The sequence below is a fragment of the Gorilla gorilla genome, chromosome 1 (assembly GCF_029281585.2).
Source record: "Gorilla gorilla gorilla isolate KB3781 chromosome 1, NHGRI_mGorGor1-v2.1_pri, whole genome shotgun sequence".
Lineage (NCBI taxonomy): Eukaryota > Metazoa > Chordata > Mammalia > Primates > Hominidae > Gorilla > Gorilla gorilla.
Genome location: NC_073224.2, coordinates 186,110,745 through 186,136,027, shown reverse-complemented (window position 1 = coordinate 186,136,027; position 25,283 = coordinate 186,110,745). Strand labels below are relative to the sequence as shown.

The window sequence follows — 25,283 nt, the reverse complement described above, 5'->3', positions numbered from 1 at the left end:
AACTTTCTCCCCAAGTTGAGTATCACCTACCAGACAGCCACTGTATAGGATGAAACAAATCAATCCTGCTGAAAATTATAAATACTGTGGTGCAGATGGGTAGAAATAGCACTGACCAAGCAATACTTGCAACTATCCTCCAGCCCAAAACCTATAAACAAAAAGAAAAACCCTCACTCATGAAGTCAATTAAATTATTTCAGTTATGCAAATCCTATCTTTTCATACAGGATGTTAACCACTAACTCAGATCATAATCCGTAACTCAAACATTCACTACTAGTAATAACATTACACACCACTAAAGAATTTATAGTATCAGTGAGCTGATGCCTGCATTAGTACAAAGTTAGGTGCAACATCAAATATCATACTTTGTATGAGGGGTGGTGGGCATTGATTTACAGCTGTTTTAGAGCAACTAATACTTGTCTCTCTAGGCTTAATTGATAGCTATATTAATATATAAAGGCTGTACACATTTTATGGGAACCACCTGTATACTGTAACTGTATTTACAATCATCAGATATGAACCTTTACTGGGCAACTACAGCACTGTAGCATTCTATTCATGTTTGAATTGCCCGTATCTATCATATAGGAGGAAAATATTTACTGCTGAATAATACAAGAAGATATAGAGGAGTTTTAAGCATGAAAGTGACAATCAAATTCATGTTGCTCAAGGTAAAACATGTCTGTTTACTGAAAGCTGGCTTTAAAGAAGATGGAGGAGTTGGGACACGAACCAAACCAGAGACAATGCAGTTAGGAGGCAGTCCACCAAAAAGTTGAGGCCGGGCATGGTGGCTCACACCTGTATCCCAGCACTTTGGGGGGCCAGGGTGGGCGGATCACTTGAGGCCAGGAGTTTGAGACCAGCCTGGCCAACATGGTAAAACCCTGTCTCTACAAAAAATTTCTTAAAAATTAGCCAGGCATCATTCCAGCCCGGGCAACAGAGCAAGATTCTAACAAAAAAAAAAAAAAAAAAAAAAAAAGAATAAAGTTGAACTCCTATCCCACATTCTTTTTGATGTTGTGATTTTGAGACAGCTCGCTCTGTCCCCCAGGCTAGATGCAACAGCGCCATCTCAGCTCACTGCAACCTCCGCCTCCCGGGTTCAAGTGATTCTCCTGCCTCAGCCACCTGAGTAGCTGGGGTTACAGGTGCCCGCCACCACACCTGACTAATTTTTTTTTTTTCAGTAGAGATGGGGTCTCGAACTCCTGACCCCAAGTGATCCTCCCACCTCAGCCTCCCAAAGTGTTAAGATTACAGGCGTGAGCCACAGCGCCCAGCCTCCTATCCCACATTCTATACAAAAATTAACTCAAAACGGATTAAAGACCTACATGTAAGAGCTAAAACTATAAAACTCTTGGAAGAAAACATAGGAGTAAACCTTCATGATCTTGGATTTGGCAATGGTTTCTTAGATATGACACCAAAAGCATAAGCAACAAAAGAAAAATATAGATAAATTGGACATCAGCAATATTTAAAACTTTTTTGCTTCAGAAGACACTGTCAGCCAAGTGCGGTGGCTCACAAGTGCCAAAGGTGGCAACAACCCAAATACCCACATACTGATGAATGGATAAACAAAATATGGTATGTCCATATAGTGGATTATTCAGCCACAAAAAGGAATGAAGTACTCATGCATGCTAAACATACACCAGGCACGATGGCATGCACCTGATGTCCCAAATAGTTAGGAGGCTGAGGCAGGAGGACTAGTTGAGCCCAGGAGCTCAAGACCAGGCTGGAGAAGATATCGTATCTCTATTATAAAAATAGTTTTTAAAAAAATTTTAGAGGCCAGGCACGGTGGCTCACGCCTGTAATCTCAGCACTTCGGGAGACCGAGGCGGATGACTCGCTTGAGGTCAGGAGTTCAAGACCGGCCTGACCAATATGGTGAAACCCCATCTCTACTAAAAATACAAAAATTAGCTGGGCGTAGTGGTGCGTACCTATAATCCCAGCTCCTCGGGAAGCTGAGGCAGAACTGCTTGAACCCCGGAGGCGGGGGTTGCAGTGAGCCGACAACGCGCCATTGCACTCCAGCCTGGGCAACAGGGAGCGAGCCTCCGGCTCAAAAAAAAAAAAAAGATAAGACTTACGGACCCAAAAGTTTTTAGTTTGGAATACAGGGGAGATGGCAGTGCACTGGGATAGAAGCACTTTTCCAAAAGGGATCTTTCTCCTCTTTCTCTTTGCACTCCAGAGAAGCGATGTAGTACTGTTAATTCCGTAACTTTAAGGAGGAAGTACTATTCCCCTCAGCTCAGTCCCATTCTACCTTACAAAGAACACCTGCCCTGCTTACTGGACCCTAACCCCAGCCTCTACTAACGCCACATTTCTTTCCAATTCCGTGCATTCCTTCCCACTTCTTAACGAAACAAATGAAGTTATTTATTTTGCACCTACTGGATACGGTACCCATGCGTAAAACTCCGCCTCACTCCCTATTCCAATTTCCATTCAGTCCATCCGTCCCACTGTGACCAGCTTCCTTCCACTCAGGACCCCTCTCCTACCCCGTAACCAGCTTCCACTCAGGACTTCCCACAACCCTGCAATCAGTCCCCTAAATGGTGCCTTCCCCACGCGTTCTCTCCACGCTGCCCTGGGACCGGCCCGCCCCCGCCCAGCGCGCACGCGCGATCAGAGCTTGCCCGCCCGGCCCGACCCTGGCAGCGCGTGCCACAGTGCACGTCGCACTCACGCGCCACAGTATGTCCCGCGACCTGCCGGCGCAGGGCCCGCTCACGGCCGTGGCCATGGAGATGGCGGCCCCTAGTCTAGGGCGTACAGGAGACCTTGCGCCCGCCCGCCACCGCAGTTCAAAGGGAGGAAGGCCCCAGGAGGACCCTGCTGGGGCTGCCTCAAACGCTGCCTGCGCGAAGCCCGGCCCAGGCTCCAACCCATCCCTGCGAGGCTTCGTCTGGACAAGCTCAACAGGCCAGGACTGCCGCGCAGACACGTCCTGCAAACGCGGCCGTAACTCCAGGAACCGCCCTCTGGCGTCCAAAAGGTCCCTTCGAAGCAGGGTCCAGCGGGGCGCCAGAAGCAGGTGGCGGCGCTGCATGCTGGGAACTGTAGTCTCGACGGCCCCCTGGGAGGAAGTAGGAGGAATGTTGCATTCTGGGACTCGGAGTTCCAAAGTACAGAATGCTGGGAGTCAAGGTCTTCCTGGAGGTGCCTTGAGGCATGCTGGGAATAGTAGTCTTTTATAAAGCCGATAACAGCCACAGTATTGATTGACTAGAATTCTTCAGTTAGAGCTAGCAAAATGATCTGCCCTCATTTCTCCCTATTACTTTATAAGTCACCTAAAAGTGAAGCCAAAGGATGTGGTGGTCTTCTCCACAATAGGTACGCAGTAATTTTACTGAAATAAAAAAAAAATTCTCTAGAGATGCCTTTGGTTTCATAAAATCTGGTTTCTACTTCCAGATCTGCCACTTGCTAAATTGAATATTTTTATCTTCTCTGAGCCTCCATTTCTTCAACTGTAAGATAAGGATGAAAATAAAAATATCCTGGTGATGTTGTGAGGATGTAAATAATATGCTATACAAATGTTATCATTAATATACTGCCAGTAAGAAAAAAGGTTTTTCACCAACCCAAATTTCACCTAATGAAGTCTTCTCAGTGCTTTAGACCTCAGTGAGATCCCTGGATGCATATCGCTAACGCCTTTTTATGCCCAATCACATGCCACAGTCAACATGCAATACTCAAGACAGAAATAGATTCAGTGATTTACTGACTAAAGAAATGCATAGGCTGGTGAGAGGAATTGAGATCACACCTACTGCTCTGCAACGTTTGCTAACAATGGCTTCCTGAATGCTTTAAGATTATATCCTATTCACTTCCAAAATCATGTTACTATCAATCATGTCTAAAGCACTGGAGGACAAACTGGGAATACAACTGATAGATCAAGTCTCTGCCGTGAAGAGATCTATCCGGTGGTGGAGAAAACTTGTAAAGAATTAGTCCAGGCCAGGCACAGTGGCTCACACCTGAAATCCCAGCACTCTGGGAGGCCAAGGCAGGAGGATCACAAGCCAGGAGTTTGAGACCAGCCTGGGCAACATAGTGAGACCTCATCTCCACAAAAACAACAACAACAACAACAAAAAACTTTTTTTTAAATTAGCCGGGTGTAGTGGTGCACACCTGTAGTCCAAGCTACTCCATAGACTGAGGCAGGAGAATTGCTTGAACCTGGGAGGTTCAGGCTGAAGTGAGCAGTGATGGCGCCATCACACTCCAGACTGGGCCATAGAGTGAGACCCTGTCCAAAAAAAAAAATCAGTCCAAATGAGTGTTCATAAAGACACCTCAGGTTCTAAGGTTCTTGTGGTAGAGACTACTCGTTGTCTGCCTCAGTATCTATTCTCCCCTTCTTTCATAATAATTGAACTCCCAGTTTTTTAACTGGGCATATAGTTACATTTCCCAGCCTCTTTTGCAGCTAGGTATGGCAAGCTGACTGAGTTCAGGCCAATAAAATATAATCAAAGTATTGCATGGTAGCTTCCTAGAAACCCCCTTAAAAGGGAGCTACTGCATGATGGTCTTTGCCTCTTCTTAATCCCATCCTCCATTCAGCTGCCTGGATTTGGGATGTGTTGGCTGGAGCTCTAGCACCATACTGGACCACAGAAAGGGGGTCACACTGTAGGGAAAATGAAGTACTGAGCCTAAAGGAGACTTGATTATTTACGGCAACCATATCAGTTCTAGGCTACCTGCCTTTACCTCCTAATTTACACAAGAGAGACAATTATTTATTGTTTAAGCCACATCTATTTTTTTTTTTTTGAGACAGAGTCTCAATCCTTTGCCCAGGCTGGAGTGCAGTGGCATGATCTCAGCTCACTGCAACCTCCGCCTCTCAGGTTCAAGTGATTCTCCTGCCTCAGCCTCTTGAGTAGCTGGGATTACAGGCTCATACTACCATGCTGGCTAATTTTTGTATTTTTTAGTAGAGACGCGGTTTTGCCATGTTGGCCAGGCTGGTCTCAAACTCCTGACCTCAGGTGATCTGCCTGCCTCAGCCTCCCAAAGTGCTGGGATTACAGGCATCAGCCATCGCATCCAGCCTCTGCTTCTGTTTTTATAGCACCTATCACAGTCTTAAATCATCTTGTTTGTTTACTTCTTATTGTCTGACTTCTCACTAATATACAAACTTCACGAGAGCAGGGACTTTGTCTTGTTTATCATTGCTTCCAAAGTACCCATTACATTAGTAAGTAATAAATGAATTTTTATTTAATGAATAATGAATGAGTGGAAGAAATTAACTATATTGGACAGTGTTTCTTCAGGACAACAACTTTTGATACCTATATCAAAGGGGGATTTAATGCAGGGAATTGATAACAAAGTTGTTGGAGAGGCTAAAAAAGCATAGGAAAGAAAGAACGGGGCTGTAGTAGCTAACAGCAGAAAGGAGTTATTGCCCAAATACCAGGAAGCTACTACTTCCATTAGAGCCATGAGACAACACTGAATGCTGAGCTGCTGAGGGTGGTGCCCCTGCTGCTGTTAGAACCACTGTACTGATTTGAGCACCCTGTAGCTGCTGAAAGCACCACCCAGAAGTGCCTGCAACTATCCAAAGTTGCTCTCTGAGCCTTTGAAAGCCATAACCTGGCCGAGCATGGTGGCTCACACCTGTAATCCGTTTGAATTACTTTGGGAGGCCGAGGTGGGCGGATCACGAGGTCAGGAGATTGAGAACATCCTGGACAACATGGTGAAACCCCGTCTCTACTAAAAATACAAAAATTAGCTGGGCATGGTGACACATGCCTGTAGTCCCAGCTACTCAGGAAGCTGAGGCAGGAGAATAGCTTGAACCAGGGAGGCGGAGGTTGCAGTGAGCTGAGATCGTGCCACTGCACTCCAGCCTGGAGACAGAGTGAGACTGCATCTCAAAAAAAAGAAAAGAAAAGAAAAAGAAAGCTATAAACTAATTATTTGAAATAGAATAAATTTTTTAAATGATACAAGACCTCTTTGGTCTCAGCCACAAAGGGAACACCATCGTTTGGAAAGCATTGCAGTAAGACACACATGTTGTGCTGCCGCTGTGCCCCTAAGGCCTACCCCCTTCAGAAGTCAACCTGTGGCACATGTGCCACCTTGCCAAGCACAAGAGGAAGTAACACTGGAGTACCAATGCTGAAAGATGAAATACCACCGGGACTAGTCAAATGAGGCACCTAAAAAGTGTATACCACAGATTCAGGCATGGATTCCGTGAAGGAACAACACCTAAACCTAAGACGGCAGCTGTTGCAGCATCCAGTTCATCTTAAGAATTTCACTCCAGCCTGGGCAACAAGAGTAAAACTCTGTCTCAAAAATAAATAAATAAATAAAAGGAAAAAAAGAATTTTGATGATCAGTCACCCAATAAATGTTCTGGTTGGCCAGGCGTGGTGGCTCATGACTGTAATCCTAGCACTTTGGGAGGCTGAGGTAGGTGGATCACTTGAGGTCAGGAGTTCAAGAACAACCTGGCCAACATGGTGAAACCCCATCTCTACTAAAAATACAAACATTAGCTGGGCATGGTGGTGGGAGCCTGTAATCCCAGTTACTCGGGAGGCTAAGGCAGCAGAATCACTTGAATCTGGGAGGCAGAGGTTGCAGTGAGCCAAGATTGCGCCACTGCACTCCAGCCTGGGTGACAGAGTGAGACTCTGTCTCAAAAAAAAAAAAAAAGTTCTGGTTTTTAAAAATTAAAAAAAAATGATACAAGACATGAAGAACAATACCAGTTAGTATTAGAAAAACTCAGAAATTATGTGATAGAACTCAGGAAAGAAATCAAAATTTAAACAATTATTATAAAATAGAAGTTGAATTAGAAGAGCAAAGAAACACAACAGTAATGTCATAACAAATGAAGAACTTTTATAATCAAAAAAGGAATAAAGAAACAAAAACAATTTTAAGTGACAAATAGAGAAAATAGGCAAAGAAGATCTAACATATGAATAACGGGAGTCCCTGAAGACTCTGGAATCTCATTTTAAACCATCACTGTCTCACCCAACAACACACAAGGATGTGGGAATTCCTTTCTGTTTTTAAATTGCCCTAATATTTTTAAATGAGTTGTCATTTTCCTGAAGTTTTTACTTCAAAATTTTCACTTGTTGCATAGCCTTTAATACTTTATAGCCTAAAAAATATAAAGGGTGGTGGTAGCAAACAACCCTTCTTTCTCCCAATCTGTAACCTGTTTCAAATTCAGTCCTTCCAAGAGAAAGGCTGCTAACTCATGATAAAATGTGATTAGCTGGCCGGGCACAGTGGCTCACGCCTGTAATCCCAGCACTTTGGGAGGCTGAGGTGGGCGGATCACCTGACGTCGAGAGTTCAAGACCATCCTGACCAATATGGAGAAACGCCATCTCTACTAAAAATACAAAATTAGCCAGGCATGGTGGCGCATGCCTGTAATCCCGGCTACTCGGGAGGCTGAGGCAGGAGAATTGCTTGAACCCGGGAGGCAGAGGTTTCAGTGAGCCAAGATTGCACTCCAGCCTGGGCAACAGAGCGAGACTCTGTCTCAAAAAAAAAAAAAAAATTTACAAAGGTTTGTATTTTTGTTCTAATCATTTCCTTTTTTTTTTTTTTTTTTCCCTGAGACGGAGTCTTACTCTGTCGCCCAGGCTGGAGTGCAGTGGCACCATCTCGGCTCAGCTGCAACCTCCACCCCCTGGGTTCAAGCAATTCTCCTGCCTCAGCCTGCCAAGTAGCTGGGATTATAGGCACGCACCACCACACCTGGCTAATTTTTCTATTTTCAGTAGAGACAGGGTTTCACCATACTGGCCAGGCTGGTCTTGAACTCCTGACCTTAGGTGATCTGCCTACCTCGGCCTCCCAAAGTGCTGGGTGTGAGCCACTGCACCTGGCCTCATTTCCTATCTATAACATCTTTTATCCCCTCTGTTTGGGAAACAGGTAATGATTGTCTATTGTTTTCCTCTTATGAACAACATAGGCATTATTTAGTAACTTCTTCCTCCTCCCCTTCTTATCCTCCAGCAGGTGATTTGAAGCAAAGTTCTTTTGCTATATCTATAACGCAACCAGCAGATTTATTCTGCTTTAAACGTGCTCTCCCCATTCTCCTTCCTCTTTTTTTAGTTATACTGTAGATTCATTTTAAGGGCACATAACCGTTATAAACTCTATTTTCTCCCTCATAAGCATTATTAAGTTCTACATGTGAACAGGTATTTCATGCTCACCAACTGCTATGTCAATGTCTTAACAGTCATTTGGGTTGTCTGAAGTACGTTCTCTAGAAGATACCTCGGAAAGGTCTCATGGGAATATTCCCTGTGTTCTTCCACGTTGATAACATCTTGTCTGTGGCCAGTTTGGCTAGACGTAAAATCCTTAGCTCCTATTTTCTTTCTTTGGGTATCTATGTTACCACTGTCTTTGGCATAAAACAGTGTCACCAACTGTGTCTCAGTGTTGATCTTCTGTGTTGATTTCCCCAGGTATGAGTGTGCCCATTTTATATGTAGTCTTTTTTTCCAGAAAATTTTAATTATAGTTTTTTAAAAATGTATTTTTCTCCATTGCTTTTGTTTCTTCTTTGGACATCTATAATACATCTTTAGATCTTCTCTGCCTATCTTCCATATTGGTCACTTTTTTTTTTGAGATGGAGTCCTGCTCTGTAGCCCAGGCTGGAGTGCAATGGTGCGATCTCGGCTCACTGCAACCTCTGCCTCCCAAGTTCAAGTTATTCTCCTGCCTCAGCCTCCTGAGTAGCTGGGATTACAGGCGCCTACCACCATGCCTGGCTAATTTTTGTATTTTTAGTAGAGACAGGTTTTCGCCACGTTGGCCAGGGTGGTCTTGAACTCCTGACCTCAGGTGATCCACCTGCCTCAGCCACCCAAAGTGCTGGGATTACAGGCATGAGCCACTGCGCCCGACCCATACTGGTCACTTTTTCTTAAGTTCTTTGATTTCTCTTTATCCATTCTGGAATTTAATCTGTTTTCCTCCTTTTTCACTTTTTATTCCCTTAAAGCATTATCTGTTGTGCTCATTCACTCTAATATCCCTTCTATTATAATTCAGCCTTCATTTGTGAGATGAGTTTTCTCTTTTCTTTCCAATTCTTTCCTCAGTACTATTACCTAATTTCTGCCTTATAATTCTGATTAGTGATTTTCTTTCATATCCTGTACCATTTCTTATTTTAGCTCATTTTAAAACATTAAGTTATGGCTTTTATCTGGTTTTGTGAGCATGACTGTCTGGAATGCTTTCATTACCATTAGGGATGTTATTCTGCTCCTTGTTCTCATTTTTCATATAATAACTTCATTACAAGATTTGACTGCGATCCTCTCTGTTACTCTTTTTTATGTGAAATTAGTTTTCCTGCACATTTAGGAGGAAGAGGTGAGGCAGAATAGCTTTTCTAAATTCAAGGCTTTACAGCTTCCTTTTCTGTTTCCATGACATGTTCAAAAATACAGCTTCATCTTTCTGACATTGCTCTGTTCCCCTCCCCGACTCTCATCTGGACTTCTCTTTTCTTTGCCCCAAATATCCCTGGCCTGCTCCGCTTGTGTTTTGCTCCCTGCAGTTTCTTTTCTGGTGCCTGGTTACTCCAGCTTCTTCAGAACTTGCTGTGGATCCCTTGCATGCATGTGCTGCAAACTGGGTATTACGAAACTCCAGTTCCAGCTGCTGTTCTCCTATTAGCCCATTGCACTTTCCAGGGAGTACCTATTGGCTGTTTTGGGGTGCTCTTATTTTCCAATTTCGCAGATACCCTCTTGCTTTCCTGTGGTTCTTTCCATAAAAATGCTGATACCATGTCAGTCTTGGCACTGCCAGAAGATTCCCTCTGCTTGAATTTTTGGGTTTGTGGGGATACCTTTTCACCTTTTGTTGTAGATGCCGATTTGTTTTTGATTTTGCTATCCCAGATGCCCTGTTTCTATGAGAGAATTCAGGGAGCTTCAAAAAGTATGCTAGTGCCACTGCCATTTTCCCAAAATTCATTTCTCTCAATTCTTTGTATGATACCAACCAATTAAATCAAACTGATAATGGACAAACCACCACCAACTTTTGTAAAAGGAGGGGCTCCAAGATGTACTAGTTATCTGTCTAAAACCCATTCTGTCTTCCTTCCTTACCGACAGTATTCTGGTTCATTCAGTGTGACAGTGTGCCCAGCTAAAGAGTATTTCCCAGCCTCCCTTGCAGCTAGGGGTAACTGTGGGATACAGTTCTAACCAGTAAGACATGACCTTTTTCTCTGGAGAAAGCTCATTACAAGGCAGGCTAACTCCACTGGCCAACCCTCTTTTACCCTTTCCCTTCCTGCTGCCTGTCAAGAGCTGAGTTGAGCTGGAAAAAGCTGAGCTGCCAGGACTTGGAGTACAGTTAAGACAAGTGAAAATGAAGTAACAGCAAGCCTTTCATCACTTACTGTGATGGTACAAGCAACAGGCTAACCAGGAGAAAGCGCTGGCTCCCCTCATGTTCCATTTCCCACCATGAACCAGTGCCAGGCAAGGGTCAGGTGGATCAGTACAAATGTGGGGATGGTCTCACTGCCAATTGATCCCTAAACAAAAGGCTCCTGCCATTTCACAGGGCCTGGGGACTGAGAAGAGGAAGAGGGGGAAGGGTTAGGAGTAGAAAAGTACTGAGCCTTGGAAGTGAAAAAAATATTTTCAAGTTCCCCGGTCCCCCATAGATAAATTGGTCTCTGCAGAGGCACCTGAAAAAGGCTATGGCTAGGAGGCCTCCAAATGGAGGAGCCTGGGCATGAAATGCAGATATGCGTAAGAGTATCCTTGACTGTAGTCCCTTCAGAGACACATGGCACTCACTGGGCACCCAGTCTGGTGTGGGCAGGCAGCTTTTCCCAAGAGGCCTGTTGGGTAAGGCCTTTCTCAGGCCTGAAAGATCAGGCATGGGTTTTTGGCCTGGAGCCACACTCTGCACCACCTACCCTTTGCTGGAGGTAACACAGGCATCTTGGGAGTAGATGACAAATTCATGCTAAGGACTGCTGGGCAGAAGAAAAATAAAAAGAGATGGCATCATGGAGCAGCCATGTTAACCTCAGACTATCTCTAAATTTCTATTTACATAAGAAAGACAAAACGGCAAATTTATTTAAGCTACTGCTTCTCAGGGCTCTTTTACAGCTGAATGTAATTCGTAAGAGCTGCGTGGAGGTCCCAAGGGCAGTGGCTCCCAAATGGTGGTGCTGGTTAGTTCATGAAACTTTCACTGGTCTTGGCTAGGTGAGAAAAAATTAACAGTCAGTTTTTCATAAAGCTAAACTTACCAAGTTTTTAGTACCAAGATTATGTCCTTCCAGATTATTTGATATTATAATGTCCTTTCTTCTATAAAGATAATGGTGCTGACAGTGCTGGCTGTGTCTAAAATCCTTACTTAAAAATTAAATCCTGGCCACTTTATTATAGAATCTCTAAACATATTTTTGGAAAAATTTACCGGTGATACCGACTTAAAAGTACTTAGTAGCTTGTAGTCCTAGCAACTTGAGAAGCTGAGGTGGGAGGATCCCTTGAGCCAGGGGTTTGACGCTACAGTGGACTATGATGGCTCCACTGCACTCCAGCCTGGGAGACAGAGCAAGACAAAAAAAAAAAACACTTAGAAGACTCAAGGGACACAAAACAGCTGTCTTCAAATATCTGAAGGGAATAAGGCTCACACTTGTTCTGTGAGGCCCAGGGCCAGAGCAAAGACCACCCAGTGATGGCTGCAGAGGCACTTCTGACAGAACAGGCCATTGAAGGAGGAAACGCTGCCTGGAGAAAGCCGGATGCCGGCAGCCACTGAGCAGTGATCACTGGACTGTAAGAACCAGGAGAACAGGGAGCTTGTCTGTTTTGTTCACTGTTCCAGCCTCAGTACATACAATAGTACCCAGCACATAGTAGGTGCTCAGAATATATTCGTTGGTTAATTAATGGAGGGATATTCAGCATCTGATGGGAGGTTTGCCAAGGTGATGTTAAGCTCATTGTAGCCTGATTTATGTGTCTTCCTTTACCTGCGTGGTCAACCTTTTAAGTCCAAATGTGTCTTTGTAGCTATCTCAGAAATATATATAGGGAATTCTGTCTGGAAGAGGATGATACGGTTTGGCTCTGTGTCCCCACCCAAATCTCATCTTGAATTGTACTCCCATAATTTCCACATGTTGTAGTAGGGACCTGGTGGGAGATAATTTGAATCATGGGGGTGGTTTCCCCCATACTCTTCTCATGGTAGTGAATAAGATCTGATGGTTTTATCAGGGATTTCCGCTTTTGCATCCTCCTCATTATCTCTTGCCACCACCATGTAAGAAGTGCCTTTTGCCTCCTGCCATAATTCTGAGGCCTCCCCAGCCATGTGGAACTGCAAGTCCAATTAAACCTCTTTTTCTTCCCAGTCTTGGGTATGTCTTTATCAGCAGCATGAAAACAGACTAATACAGAGGACAACAGAAACAGTAGGTGATCAGCAATCCTCACCATCAGAAGCTCAGCCTCCCAGATCATATGCATTTTGAACAAAAAGTATGTTAAAGCTCTTTGCGGTGTCACTGGTTTCTCTCTTTAATGCACACTAGCCAGGAAGTCAAAGTGCCAGGTACTCCAAGTGCCCTAAGAGAATTTTCTGAAATTTGTCAAAATGGGATGTAAATGAACTTTTTTTTTTTTTTTTTTTTTTTAAGAAAAGGTCTCACTTTGTCACGTAGGCTGGAGTGGCTCACTGCAGCCTCAACCTCCAGGCTCGGCCTCTCGAGGATACTTAACATCACCTTGGCAAACCTCCCACCTTAGCCTCTCGAGTAGCTGGGACTACAGGCATGCGCAACTACACCCAGCTAATTTTTTGTATTTTTTTTTGTAGAGACTGGGTTTCATCACGTTGCCCAGGCTGGTCTCAACTCTTGGGCTCAAGCAATCCACCCACCTTAGCCTCCCAAAGTGCTGGGATTACAGGTGTGAGCCACAACTTCTGGCCAAATGTGTTCTTTAAAACTGATATTCCATTCTTATAGGAAGAAACATTGAGATGTCCCATTTTAATCCACACATCATAACATCGAGCACATTCAATCAGATTCCCAGCAGCCTCCAGTACAGACAAACCATCAAGGAAAAACTTGAGGTCAAAATCACAAAATGCAGACACAGACATCATGTGAGGTATTTATTTTGCAGCCATTCGGTTCAGCTGTCCAGTATCAGGTTACCAAAGACAAATTTTCAAGCTCCCGGTTAATCCCCACCAAAGTTTCTACTGTCCGGCTACTTCAGGATGGCTAACATTTGGAGAGAAAAGGATCCCCCAGGTAGTCTGTACATAATTCAGAGAGAGGACATCAGAATTTTCCATGGTTCTATTTCAGGTATTAAGTTACCACAGTGAAGCATGTCATTTGACTGTGGTGGCAAAGGGACGGCACTGAGCATGCCTAACCTATTCCCCGGCATTTCAGTCCAATCAGCGCATGCTCGCAATGATCATCCATGGGTGAAAAAGAAGAGTTGAAAGACACATGTGCTGAGCAACATTTAATTTCTGCTTGTTAAACGGGTGATTAGGCGCCAGTGTGGCACCATCCAGACACTGGGAGTTTGTGCCACTCCATCAGTTCTGCTGGCTCTGCTCATTCTGCTTTCCTGCAGTGGATGCCACTTCCCAAAGAACCATGCTCCAAAAAACAAAAGAGAACTGAAAAACAAAACAGGAAACTTTCAAGATAAAGCACCCCCCCGCCCCGACAGGAAAGAGCTACATTGTAGAAAAGGATACTCATGTATGTTTAGAGATATAACTCCCAACACCAGAGCAGTCTGCTGCCACCAATTCCCCAAATCTTGAGGCTTGAGTCTAATTTTGATGCTAAAAGTAGAGCTTAGTGTTAGAAGAAAGATGATGCTTTAAAAAGTTTTCTTCTATTTGCTTGGAAACCCAGTGACCCTTTCCAAGCCAGATCCTAAAGCTACCTTCGCCCATCCTTCTCTCTTTCTCTTCTCTGTGACAGCACTGTGTTAAGTACTAGAGGAGAAAAGATAAGAGTGGATATGGAGGGACTTAAAGATCTGGGACCTGGAAAACCGTGGTAGTTGAAATGTAAGGTTATACAGGAGATAATGGCAGGATATGAGGCAGGACAAATAAATCAGGGATAGATTGTGGCAATGCAGGGAGTTTCAATTTTGTTCTTTGGGCAATAGGGGGCCAAAAAAAAAGTTTCTAAGTAGGGAAGTGACATAGTTAAAGGTGTGGTCAGAATTATAAATTTTCAAAGACCCCTGTGGCTGTGTATAGGATGAATTGGAAGGAGAAAAAGAAAAGAAGTGGAGAAAGCCATCATGTTACTGCTGCAGTTCAAATATGAAATGATCGGTCCTGAACACTGGGTATGGTAACAACAGGACAGAGATGAAAAATACTTCAGAGATAGAAAAGACAAGTCTTGCTGACTGATACTATGTGGAAGGTGAGTGGGGGGAATCTACAATCTACCTTGATGCTGAGGTTTCTATCTTGGGTGACTGGATGGCTTTCTTAATTAATCCAACAAATATTGAGGACCCATGTGCCAGGTACTGGGGACAGTGATGAACAAGACAGACATGGTCCCAACTGTCAAGGAACCAGTCTACCAAGAGAAGCAACAGGGCAAACAAATACAGAAAATATTATTTATTTAATTATAATCTTAACTTGCCAGGCGAGGGTGTAATAAAGAATCTAACCTACTCTGCCGTCAGGGACAGTATAAATGATGGTGCCATTCCCTGAGACAGGAAAACATGAGGAGGATCTGGTTGTAGTGGGGGATGAGTATAGCTTGGAATGTAATGAATTTGAGGCAACTGTTGGTATACCTACCTAGGGATTTGCAAGACAGGGAAACTTGGAAAGAGGGGCTGGAGATAGAGTTAAATCCAGGGAAGACTAAGGAATATGATGGAGAATAAGTTCCTAATGCATAGCCTTCCACTTGGGAGAATGAGCTAGGCCTTCCTGGAGACATCAACAGGACAATACCACATTCAGATGTCAGCGTTTGATGATACCACGAAGGTGAGGCTAAGGCAAGGGCTAACTGCCCAAGTCTACTGGCTCAAGAAAAGAGAAACATTGCCAACAAAATATCTGTGAAAAGTGGCTGGAGAAGGCCAGACGCTGTAATTTGCCGGCATGAAAGAACCTAAAGCCCTGATCAGCCTTTTAGTAACCATCAACTTGGCTTCTGAAACGCTAAATAAAGGTAGGGACAAACGGGCCCACAGAGCAAGCACTCAAGATTTTATATTCATAAATATATACTCTGTTTTTCTCTGCTCTTTCTAGCTGTCTGTTCCAAATTAATGTCAAGACTAGGGAAGAATATGAAGACTAGAAAATTCCCTTCTCAGGTGGGCATGGTGACTCATGCCTGTAATCCCAGCACTCTGGGAGGCTGAGGTGGGCAGATCACTTGAGGCCAGGAGTTAGAGGCCAGCCTGGCCAACATGGCAAAACCCCATCTCTACCAAAAATACAGAAAAATTAGCCAGGCATGATGATGCATTCCTGTAATCCCAGCTACTCAGGAGGCTGAGGCATGAGAATCACTTGAACCCGGGAGGTGGAGGTTGCAATGAGCCGAGATTGCACCACTGTCCTCCAGCTTGGGCAAAAGAGTGAGACTCTGTCTGAAAAAAAAGAAAAAAAAAATTCCTTCTCCTGCTGCCAACTTTTAATGGGTGGCCAGAAGCGAAGAGGTTGGGAATTCTTGGCACTTAGGCCAGAGGGAGAAAAGTAAGATGCTGTTGCCCTTTGTGCCAAAGTTGGTCCCTAATGTCACCATCAGCCAGCACTTCCTTACCTCTTGAAGATTGCCTCTACCACCTCTTGGCCTATGACCTGACTCCTGACCACTTTTGGCTCCCCATCTTGGGTGGCTGCACTATCGCATGGGCATTCTCTGTCCCTTTCCTTGCCTCAGCCCTGCAGCCAAACCTTCCAATGTCACCACTGTCTGATCTGGGATGTTCCAATGAGAAGTTCCCATAATCATGTTTCTCTCTTTAATGTAAAAGGGCCTTCTAGTCTGTGTGGCGTATGAGATGTAAAACTGGAGTATAGAATCTGGGAGGGTAAGGACTGATCTCCGTTGTTCACCAGCACAGAGTAGAACTTCAATGAATGAACAAGTAAAGATTTCCCAAGTAACCTGCCACATAAATCCAGGAAAGTTTTGATGCTATATGATTGGCCTAACAACTTGTTCAAATGAAGCTTTCTCCAAGTGTCTGCTGGGTGCTAGGGAGCTATATTGGTAAATAAAGCTCTGCCCTCAAGGAACTCTCAGTCTATGAAGTTACAGTGAATAAGCAAACTGCCATAATAGAAGAACATACGAGAGCTGTAGAAGAGCACAGAAAAGAAAATAAGTAATACTACCTGGAGAAGTCAAGAAAAACTTCAGCAAGGAGAGGGTATCTCAAGTGAGTCCTGAAAAATAAACAGGAAATTGCCAAGTAGACAAGGCTTGTGAAATGAACACTCTTGACAATGTGAGCGAGTGAAAGGATAACTGCATACAAACCCTGTGTATCCAATCAGGAGGATTTAATGACAAAGGACTCTCCAGAAGCCCTCTCTGCATCATTAATTAAAGCCCTGATCACACTGCGATATGATTATCTGCTGATGGCCCTCCTCCGGACAGCCCCACCTGTCACTGCCCCTGGAAAGCTCACCCCAATCTGGATGCGGTCTCAAGCCCTCAAGCCAAAGCAGGGTTTCCCAGGTACAGTTTCCAGGCTCTACCAGGGTCTTGGCTCAGAGAAGACATAGCACTGCCCTCATGTGAAAAGTTAATGAAGAAGGAAGGATGGAAGCCAGATATTCTTTATATTATTTCAATAACTTACGTAGGGGTAGCATGCTGATTACAAGTACAGTCCCACACTGCATAATGATGTTTCAGTTGACAACAGACCACGTATACAATGGTGGTCCCATGAGATCACACCATATTTTTACTGTACCTTTTCTATGTTTAGGTACACAAATACTTATGATTGGGTTACATCTGCCTGCTGTATTCAGTATAGCAACATGCCACACAGGTTTGTAGCCTAGGAGCAATAGGCTATCCCACATAAGTGTGTTGTAAGCTATACCATCTAGGTTTGTTTAAGTATATTCTATGATATTGGCACAATGATGAAACTGCCTAATGACGCATGTCTCAGAATGCATCCCATCATTAAGCAATGCATGACTGTAACTGGAAGCTCCCCTATGATCCTGAGGTTCCAGGGAGAGAAGGGGTTCTCCCTGGAATGTGTTCTAAGCTAAGCCTTCCAATGCTCTCCTGGGAGTGCGCTCTAGGCTAAGTTTTCCAATACACAGATTTACATGGGGAAGGTAGGTTACTGGTGAGATTAGAAGCCTTTATTTTTCAGTGAAAGCTGGGAGTCCAGAGATGACAGCAGAAGGCACAGCCAGCTCGTAAATCAGCAGCATTCAGGGCTCTGGACAGCCTCTCTATCAGCAAAGCAATTGATGCTTCTGCCAGGGAGGCTGCAAAGAAGATGTTCATCACTACCTCATTTGGAGACTTGACACCCAAATGGAGGCACTAACAGCCAAGTTCATAGATCTGAGCAAAGTGCAGAGGCGTCAAATCTGTGTACACCAGTCTGCTAAGTCTTCAAGGGCCCTGAGGGGCAGGCTCTTCTCAGATGCTGCTCTGACTCTCTGAAGGCCTTTACAACCAAAATGAAATGAAGTAACTTAAGTCCTAGCTCAGGGGCAGGTTGAGAGAGACCCTCAACATGGCGATGTCAGGTACTTTGGGCCAAAAGAGAGACCCAGGAAACTGTTGCCATTGTGTTCTCTACCTCTGTCCCTCTCCAGCTGGGCTCGAATTGTCTTGTTCTCAGTGATGTGAGTCCACATCGTCTTATCATGTTCCCCTGTACAGCCTAGGTCTTCATCTTCCCAAAAGCCATGGGAAGCAGACTACTTTTTCCAGAACAGCTAACTGACTGTGCTCAACCTTCATGACCCAGTTCAAACAAGAGCCCCTCTCTGAAGCTTCCCTCCAGGCCAACTCCAACTGAGTCCCTCCCTTCTTGGCCCCATAATGCTAAACTGACAACTTGGCTATGGCATTTAAAGCTTTAATAGTTCCTATATGGATTGACAACAGTATATGCAAATACTTCAAATATACACGTATCACTAGTTTGTGCTTGTGACTGAGAATCTAAAATGGCCTCCAGTGATCCCTGCCTGTCTCCAGGCATTCATGTCCTTGTGTAATTCCCTCCCCTAGAAGGTAGGCAAGACCTGTGACTCGCTTCTAGTCAATAGAAGATGGTAAAGGTGATGACCATCTCTCCTATTTTTACATTATATAGGACAGCAACTTCCATCTCACTATCAGACTCGATTGCCTCTCTCTCCCTTTATGGCTTTGATGAAGTGAGTGATCATACAGAGAGGCCCACGTGGCAAGGAACTGAGGGTGGTCTCCAAATGACCGTCAGCAAGAAGGCCCTCATTCTATGAAGCCACAGGAATTGAATCCTGCCAACAACCTTGTGAGTTGGGAGGCAGATCTTTTCCCAGTCTAGACTTCAGGTGAGACACCAGCCCTGGCCAACGTTTTGACTGCAGCCTTGAGAGAAAATCTGAAGTAGAGGAGCAAGCTAAGCTATCCCCAGAGTCCTGCCCCACAGAAACTGTGGGAATGTGTATTGTGGTAATACCACTGGGCAGCAACAGATAATTAATACAACACGCAAACTCTCAGCTGATAAGACATGCAATCAAAGGAGTGTGGAGACTGCTACTAAACACCTCTAGACCCGCAGAGGAAGGCTCCATCAAACAGCCAAAGGCTAGCAGTGAGAACCTGCACATTTTAGTGGTAAAAAGAACATTTGTCTAAAAAATGGGAAAGTGAAAAACCTCAAAAATTGGCTTCCCAAGACTTAGATATGAGTCCCAGCTCTGCCTCTAAGAGGCAGGTGATCTTAGTCAACCCAGATTTACTAAGCCCAGCCTTCTCATCTATACATACAATGTGGTCAAGAGGGCCGGTAAGAGTGGCCAATGAGAGAATAAACTAGGAAATGTTTTGTCAGGCTGGGCGCGATGGCTCACACCTGTAATCCCAGCACTTTGGGAGGCCAAGGTGGGTGGCTCACAAGGTCAGGAGTTCGAGACCAGCCTGGCCAACATAGTGAAACCCTATCTCTATTAAAAATACAAAACATTAGCCAGGTGTGGTGACGGGCACCTGTAATCTCAGCTACTTGGGAGGCTGAGGCAGGAGAATCTCTTGAACCCGGGAGGCAGAGGTTGCAGTGGGCCAAGATTGCGCCACTGCACTCCAGCCTGGGCGACAGAGTGAGACTCCACCTCAAAAAAAAAAAAAAAAAAAAGTGTTTTGTCAAATGGAATGTGATAGACACATGTTAGTTTGCCCCAGAACTCTGGGGTGGCCTTGGGTAAGGCACTGTCCTCTCTCGGTCTCAGCTTCCTTGTTGTAAAATGAGGAGGGAAGTCCATGCTATTTAATGTCTCCAAGGGTTCTGATCTTCTTTGATTCTAACATCGCATACCCATGAGAAGAGAGGAAGAGGCGAAAGTGGTAGACTATGACATTTTACAACAGTTCCCAGTCATTCTACTGGCCAGGGTGACTGTCTTACCATTAAGGAACTGGAAAGCATTTGACCAGTCATATCTAGTCAACCTACAGGGCCTACAACCTGGATTCCTCAACTAAGAGGGAAAATCCCCATTTGTTTCACAAAAAGGAAAAAAGGATCAAGGTAAAGTCAGTGGGAGCCATCGAACATAAACTACTGACGCACTCTGAGAGTGGCAGTAGCTTTGATTTTATTGCTGAGCACCTTAACTATGTGCCAGGAGCTTTTATAAAAATAATCTCCAACCTTCACTACAATCTTATATAGGTTGTGTCATTCTTATTTTAAAGACAAGTTAGCTGAAGCTCAAAGAGAGTAAGCCCCTTACCCAAGGCACATTGCTAGTACATGGTAGGGCTGGGATTTATCATTATTATTATTAGAAACAGGTTCTCTCTCTATCATCCAGGCTAGAATGCAGTGGCACAATCACAGCTCACTTTAACCCCATCTCCCAGGCTCAAGTGATCCTCCAACCCCAGCCTCCCAACTAGCTGGGACTACAGGAGCATGCCACCATGCCGAGCTAATTTTTTGTATTGTTTGTAGAAACGGGGTTTTGCCGCATTGCCCAGGTTGGTCTCAAACTCTTGAGCTCAAGTGCTCTGCCTGCCTTGGCCTCCCAGAGTGCTGGGATTACAGACATGAGCCACCATAGCTGACCTGGGAATTAATTGTAATTTTATTTAATTCTAAGCCCCTGGTTTTTGCACACATCTCATGCCTCTGGGAGAGAGCAGCTTGGGCAGAAAGGACAGTCGGTGATTACAAAGCAAAGTAAAGGTTCTTGGCCTGCAGCAAGATCATGTGCAGAGTGTGGCTTCATTTATTCATGCCACAAATATTTACTGAGTGCCCTATGTATACTAGGTTATGTGGTGGTAGGCAATGAAGATATAGAGTAACACCATTCCTTGTTCTTGTCGAGCTGAGCCTAACTGGGGAGACATTGTAGTATACAGTGGATAAAAGAATGAATAAATAGCTGAACAAATGAATGAATAGGCAGATGGACACATGATTAGTCAGCCATTAGTGTTTCAAGCACCATGAGAGTGATACTTAATACAAAGTGTAATGGGATCACCAGATAAATTATATGACCAGATAAATGGCCGGGCACGGTGGCTCACGCCTGTAATCCCAGCACTTTGGGTGGCCGAGGCAGGTGGATCACCTGAGGTCAGGAGTTCAAGACCAGCCTGGCCAACATGGTGAAACCCCATCTCTAATAAAAATACAAAAATTAGCCAGGCAGTAGTGGCACCCACCTGTAATCCCAGCTACTCAGGAGGCTGAGGCAGGAGAATCGCTTGAACCCAGGAGATGGAGGCTGCAGTGAGCTGAGATCATGCCATTGCACTCCAGCTTGGGCAACAAGAGCGAAACTCTGTCTCAAAAAGAAAAAAAGAAAGAAAGAAAAAGAAAAAAGAAAAAACCACCAGGATTGTTATAAAATGGAACTAACCCATACTGTGTTCTAGGAAAGGGTTCAGGGAGAAGAGAGTCCCCTCTACTGGGACCAAAGGCAGGAGCTCCTCTTACAGAAGAACCTAAGAGCTCATGTTATCCAACTCTATAAAGCCAGTATCATGTGGATTTCAAACAGAGGCCTTCAATAAGAGGAACACAGAAACACAGACATGCACATGCACAAACCCACACTGAACTGTGCAGGATGAAAGGGTCTGGCCCTCTGTGCTTAAAGCTAACAGTAACAGAATTGATACACCTGCCCATGTTTTATGGCACCACACAGCAAAATAAAAATAGAATCTCTTACTTTCCTCATTAGCTGGACTTGGCTGCAGCAACTGTTTGGTTTGGAGTAGCTGTAGTCGTTGGGAGATGGTCCATCTCTGGTGCATCAAAAAAGTATGCCTGTGGGAAAAAAAAGACCCAGGAGGGAGTTAAAAAGACAGTGGTCCAGGTAAGTGTTTTTTTAGACTCCATGCTAACAGTACTTTTGGACTCTCACAGCCCCTAAGTTCTTCCTACCATATTTGTCATCACACTAAACTACAACCATCTCTGTTTACGTTTGTCTCACTAAATTGTGCGTACTTTAAAAAATTTAGCTATCATGTATTGAGCACTTATTATATTACATGACTTACTCTTAATAACCCTATGAGGTTGTTAGGATTATCCTCATTAGACAGATAAAGAAACTAAGGCTCAGAGAGACTGTCATTTGATCAGGTGAACATGGCTAATGAGTAGTGAAGCCAGAACTCAAAGCTAGGTCGGTCTGACTCCAAAGCACAAGCTCTTAATCACTACATTATACAGTCTTTCCTCCAGGGCAAAGGCTGTATCCTTCTTCATCTTTGTGTCACCAGCACCCCTGCACAGGGCCTGGCACAGTATGTAACCAATCAATACCTAATGAACTGAACTACATTAGCTTGCTGCTAAACTAGTTAGTTGGCTTTCTGCAAATACCTTGAAAAGAGAGTGCTAGGCATGCTTTCCCTAAAAATTCTTCAGCTGGGAAACGAAAGGTTTGCTAAGTGCTTCCACTCACCATCTACAATTTAACGGTCAAAAGTCAGAAGGAGGTAAAGGAGGGAAGACATAAGGTCTAGAGAAGCCTAACTTGAGCAAAGCCAAACTTGAGCCCAGGAAAATACCAATCTCACTACCCTTGAATGCTGGTTGTTCAAAGGAAAGGTGAATCTGTTACTACATCAAGGCCCACTGAATGTTCATGACACCCGCTTGGGGTCAGCGCCCTTAGGAAGGTACACTGTTAGAAAGCCAACAACCATTTTTCACCAGCTCTGCTCTCTATCAGCCAGAAGGGGGCACCAACACAACATTTTGGAGCTCTCCCCTACCTGTTGCTATTCCATGTTAACTCTTTTTGAAAAGTTTCCAGATGATGTCTTTCTCTGCAGACTCCCTCTAGTTTGCCCCATTCCCAGAGCAACTCTATTACTTTTAAGAGGCTTCCTCCTTAGGAACTCTTCCAGCAGCTGTTTTCTGGGGCAAGGAAAGAAGAGTCCCTAACTTAAGTGGGGGATGGGGCCACAGTGCTAGTGCTGGGCTCCTCCAGTTCTCCCTCAGGTGCACTGTGCCACAAGCCCCCAGGATGCAGGAACAAAGCCTTTCTTCCAGGCTACTGCAGGGTGCCCTTGTAAGACAGAATGAGCAAAGAGGCCCAGCTTCTACACCTGGCTCTGCTATTAGCTCACACTGTGACTTTGGACAAGTCGCTCCACCTGCTTTGGCCTCAACTTTCTGATCTATAAAATTAAAGGATTAGAAAAGATGATCTTGGGGCTGGTGTGGTGACTGGAGAGAGAGAGAGAGATTGGGTGTGGTGGAAAGAGAGGGAAAGAGAGTGAGAGGGAGAGAGAGAAAGAGAGAGAGAGAAGGCAGGCAGGGAAGGAAGGAAGGAAGGAAGGGAGGGAGGGAGGAAGGAAGGGAGGGAGAGAGGGAGGGAGGGAGGGAAGAAAAGTAAATAAGATCTCAGCTGGGTGTGGTGGCTCACACCTGTAATCTCAGCACTTTGGGAGGCCAAGGCAGGTGGATCATTTGAGGCCAGGAGTTCAAGACCAGCCCGGCCAACATGGTGAAACCCCACCTCTACTAAAAATACAAAAATTAGCCAGGCGTGGTGGCACATGCCTGTCATCCCAGCTACTCAGGAGGCTGAGGGACAAGAATTGCTTCAGCCCAGGAGGCAGAGGTTGCAGTGAGCCTAGATCACACTGCTGCACTCCAGCCTGGGTGACAGAGGGAAACTCTGACTCAAAAAGAAAAGATGATCTCTTAGGGCCATTCCTTGAACAATCTTGAATTCTATGATTCATTAATTCCACAAATGCTTAATAGCAATCACAGCCATCATTTGGGGAATGCCTACTGTGCACCAGACATATACTTGATCATTAATCTGCTCAAAAGTGCTGTAACAGGCCATTTTATCCCTTTTAAAGATGAGAAAGCTGAGGCTCAAAGAAATGGAGATTTTCCCAAGGCTAGACAACTATGTGTCTGAGCTAGGATTTCAATCCAGTCGAGTCCATCTCCACAGTCTGTGCTCTTCTAATTCTCCAACACTTCCTGCAATTTGGCGCCTAGTCTATGTCCAGTCCAGATCTAGGCACCGTGGAGACCTCAAAGCTGAATCAGCAGGCTCTCTGTGAGTAGGGGTAGGGCACAGCTCCCTGTAAAAGCCAGCAGTAACCACCTCAAACTTAGGCTTGTACATCTCCAAACATACACCAAGGGTGCAGCCTCTAGGTGCTTCCTTAGTCATCCCTGCCAGTGTGTTCTGGTATAACTTAGACATCATTTACATGTGCAATCACCGAGGGGCCCCTGGCAAGTGTGGGGCTGTTATATGCTTCACTGCACTAAGGCAAAAACACCAATCCGTGTTCCCCAGGGGAGAGTGAGGAAGCCAAGCTGTCTGGTTCAGCCGGTGCCCCTCAGCTCAAATAACTCCCCTGCCAGTTCCTCTCTCTGCCCTAATAATAATGTCTTCCATTTACATGACTCGTCATATTTTCCATGCTGCATATATCATTCAATCCTTGCAACGTAAAGATGTTGCCACGGCATGCACGATCAGCCCCTGTTTCTAAGTGAGGAGGCAGGAGTCCAGAGAAGGGAAATCACCCAAGCAGGTGACAGTGGAGCTAGGACTGGAACCCAAGTTTCCTAACTTCTGGCTCAGCCCTTCTGCAGCGCACAATGCCTCCAGAAGAAAAAGGAGGGGCTGGTCACTGTGGAGAACAAAACCCAGGCATGATGGGCCCCTGGCTAGACACCTGACCACGGGATGGTTCCCTTCCTCCAGAAGGAGAAAACTGAGCCTTCCTCTCCAGGAAGAGGCCCTGCACCCCACAAGGACCTCCCTGCTCCACAGTCCAACCCGTCCTGCTCTTCTGAGTCCCTTACAGACTGAACAGCCTCTTCTGTCTCCTCATCTCCACTGCTTTCTCATCCAGGTGTGTAATGGGTAAAAAGTTCAGGAGAGATGAGAAGATGCCAGTGAGAGGCAACAAGGAAGGGCATTGTCATTAAGAGTGGGAGACTTCAGCTTTGGCCCGGGTACCAGCTGTGGGACCTTGGACCACTCTTACTTGGGTACTACGGAGGAATAAGCAGCATACTGGCCCTGGCAGTGTCTGACGACACAGGCTCCTTTAATGACTTTGCATCTGAGGAACACTTCACAGCATATGGAGGGCTTTCACAGCCAGCTCACGGCATCTCACAAAACCCCAAGAAAACAACAATCCCTTTCACAGATGAGGAAACCAAGGTTCTGAGAAGCAAGTCTCTTGCCTAGGTTTGCAGCGCTGAGCATCTCTCAGTCCAGGGCACTCCCTACTTCAGAATTACGCTCTTTTAGAAAGTTCCTGAGCAGCAAGATGGGCAGGTAAATCCTGGTTTCAGCGCCATCTGCCCTAAAAGGGAACAATAGGCACAGGAGATAAAAGGTCCTGCCACAGGTACTAG

The 25,283-nt window shown here is 45.0% G+C and overlaps 2 protein-coding genes and 1 pseudogene across 16 annotated transcripts in view; 1 reads left to right on the top strand and 2 right to left on the bottom strand.

The window, feature by feature from the left end:
* The window catches only part of NDC1 (NDC1 transmembrane nucleoporin), a 73,679-nt gene extending 70,571 nt beyond the window's left edge, over positions 1-3,108 (bottom strand). For 2 of the 7 annotated variants that reach the window (XM_055349436.2, XM_055349432.2), the window contains exons 1-2: positions 2,443-2,664; positions 31-151 (exon numbers count right to left, since the gene is read on the bottom strand). In XM_055349436.2, coding sequence (XP_055205411.2) covers positions 31-151; positions 2,443-2,496 — 175 coding nt within the window. In that variant the 5' untranslated portion in view covers positions 2,497-2,664. Of the gene's footprint in view, positions 1-30; positions 152-2,442 lie in introns of all 7 variants that reach the window. The other 5 variants (XM_063698486.1, XM_063698488.1, XM_055349449.2 and 2 more) reach the window with 5 other exon arrangements.
* An 813-nt stretch (positions 3,109-3,921) lies between these two features.
* LOC129531899 (large ribosomal subunit protein eL37-like) lies at positions 3,922-6,359 on the top strand (annotated as a pseudogene).
* Positions 6,360-8,004: 1,645 nt separating this feature from the next.
* YIPF1 (Yip1 domain family member 1) overlaps positions 8,005-25,283 on the bottom strand; it is a 43,112-nt gene continuing 25,833 nt past the window's right edge. For 5 of the 9 annotated variants that reach the window (XR_010130957.1, XR_002004152.4, XR_008668057.2 and 2 more), the window contains 3 exons: positions 21,592-21,689; positions 16,540-16,590; positions 13,275-13,812 (listed from right to left, as the gene is read on the bottom strand). Coding sequence is in view for 4 of the 9 variants with exons in the window: in XM_063698481.1 (XP_063554551.1) it covers positions 21,600-21,689 (90 nt within the window). In the remaining 5 variants the exon portion in view is untranslated. Of the gene's footprint in view, positions 11,351-13,274; positions 13,813-16,539; positions 16,591-21,591; positions 21,690-25,283 lie in introns of those variants that run through there. The other 4 variants (XM_063698477.1, XM_004025833.5, XM_063698481.1 and 1 more) reach the window with 3 other exon arrangements.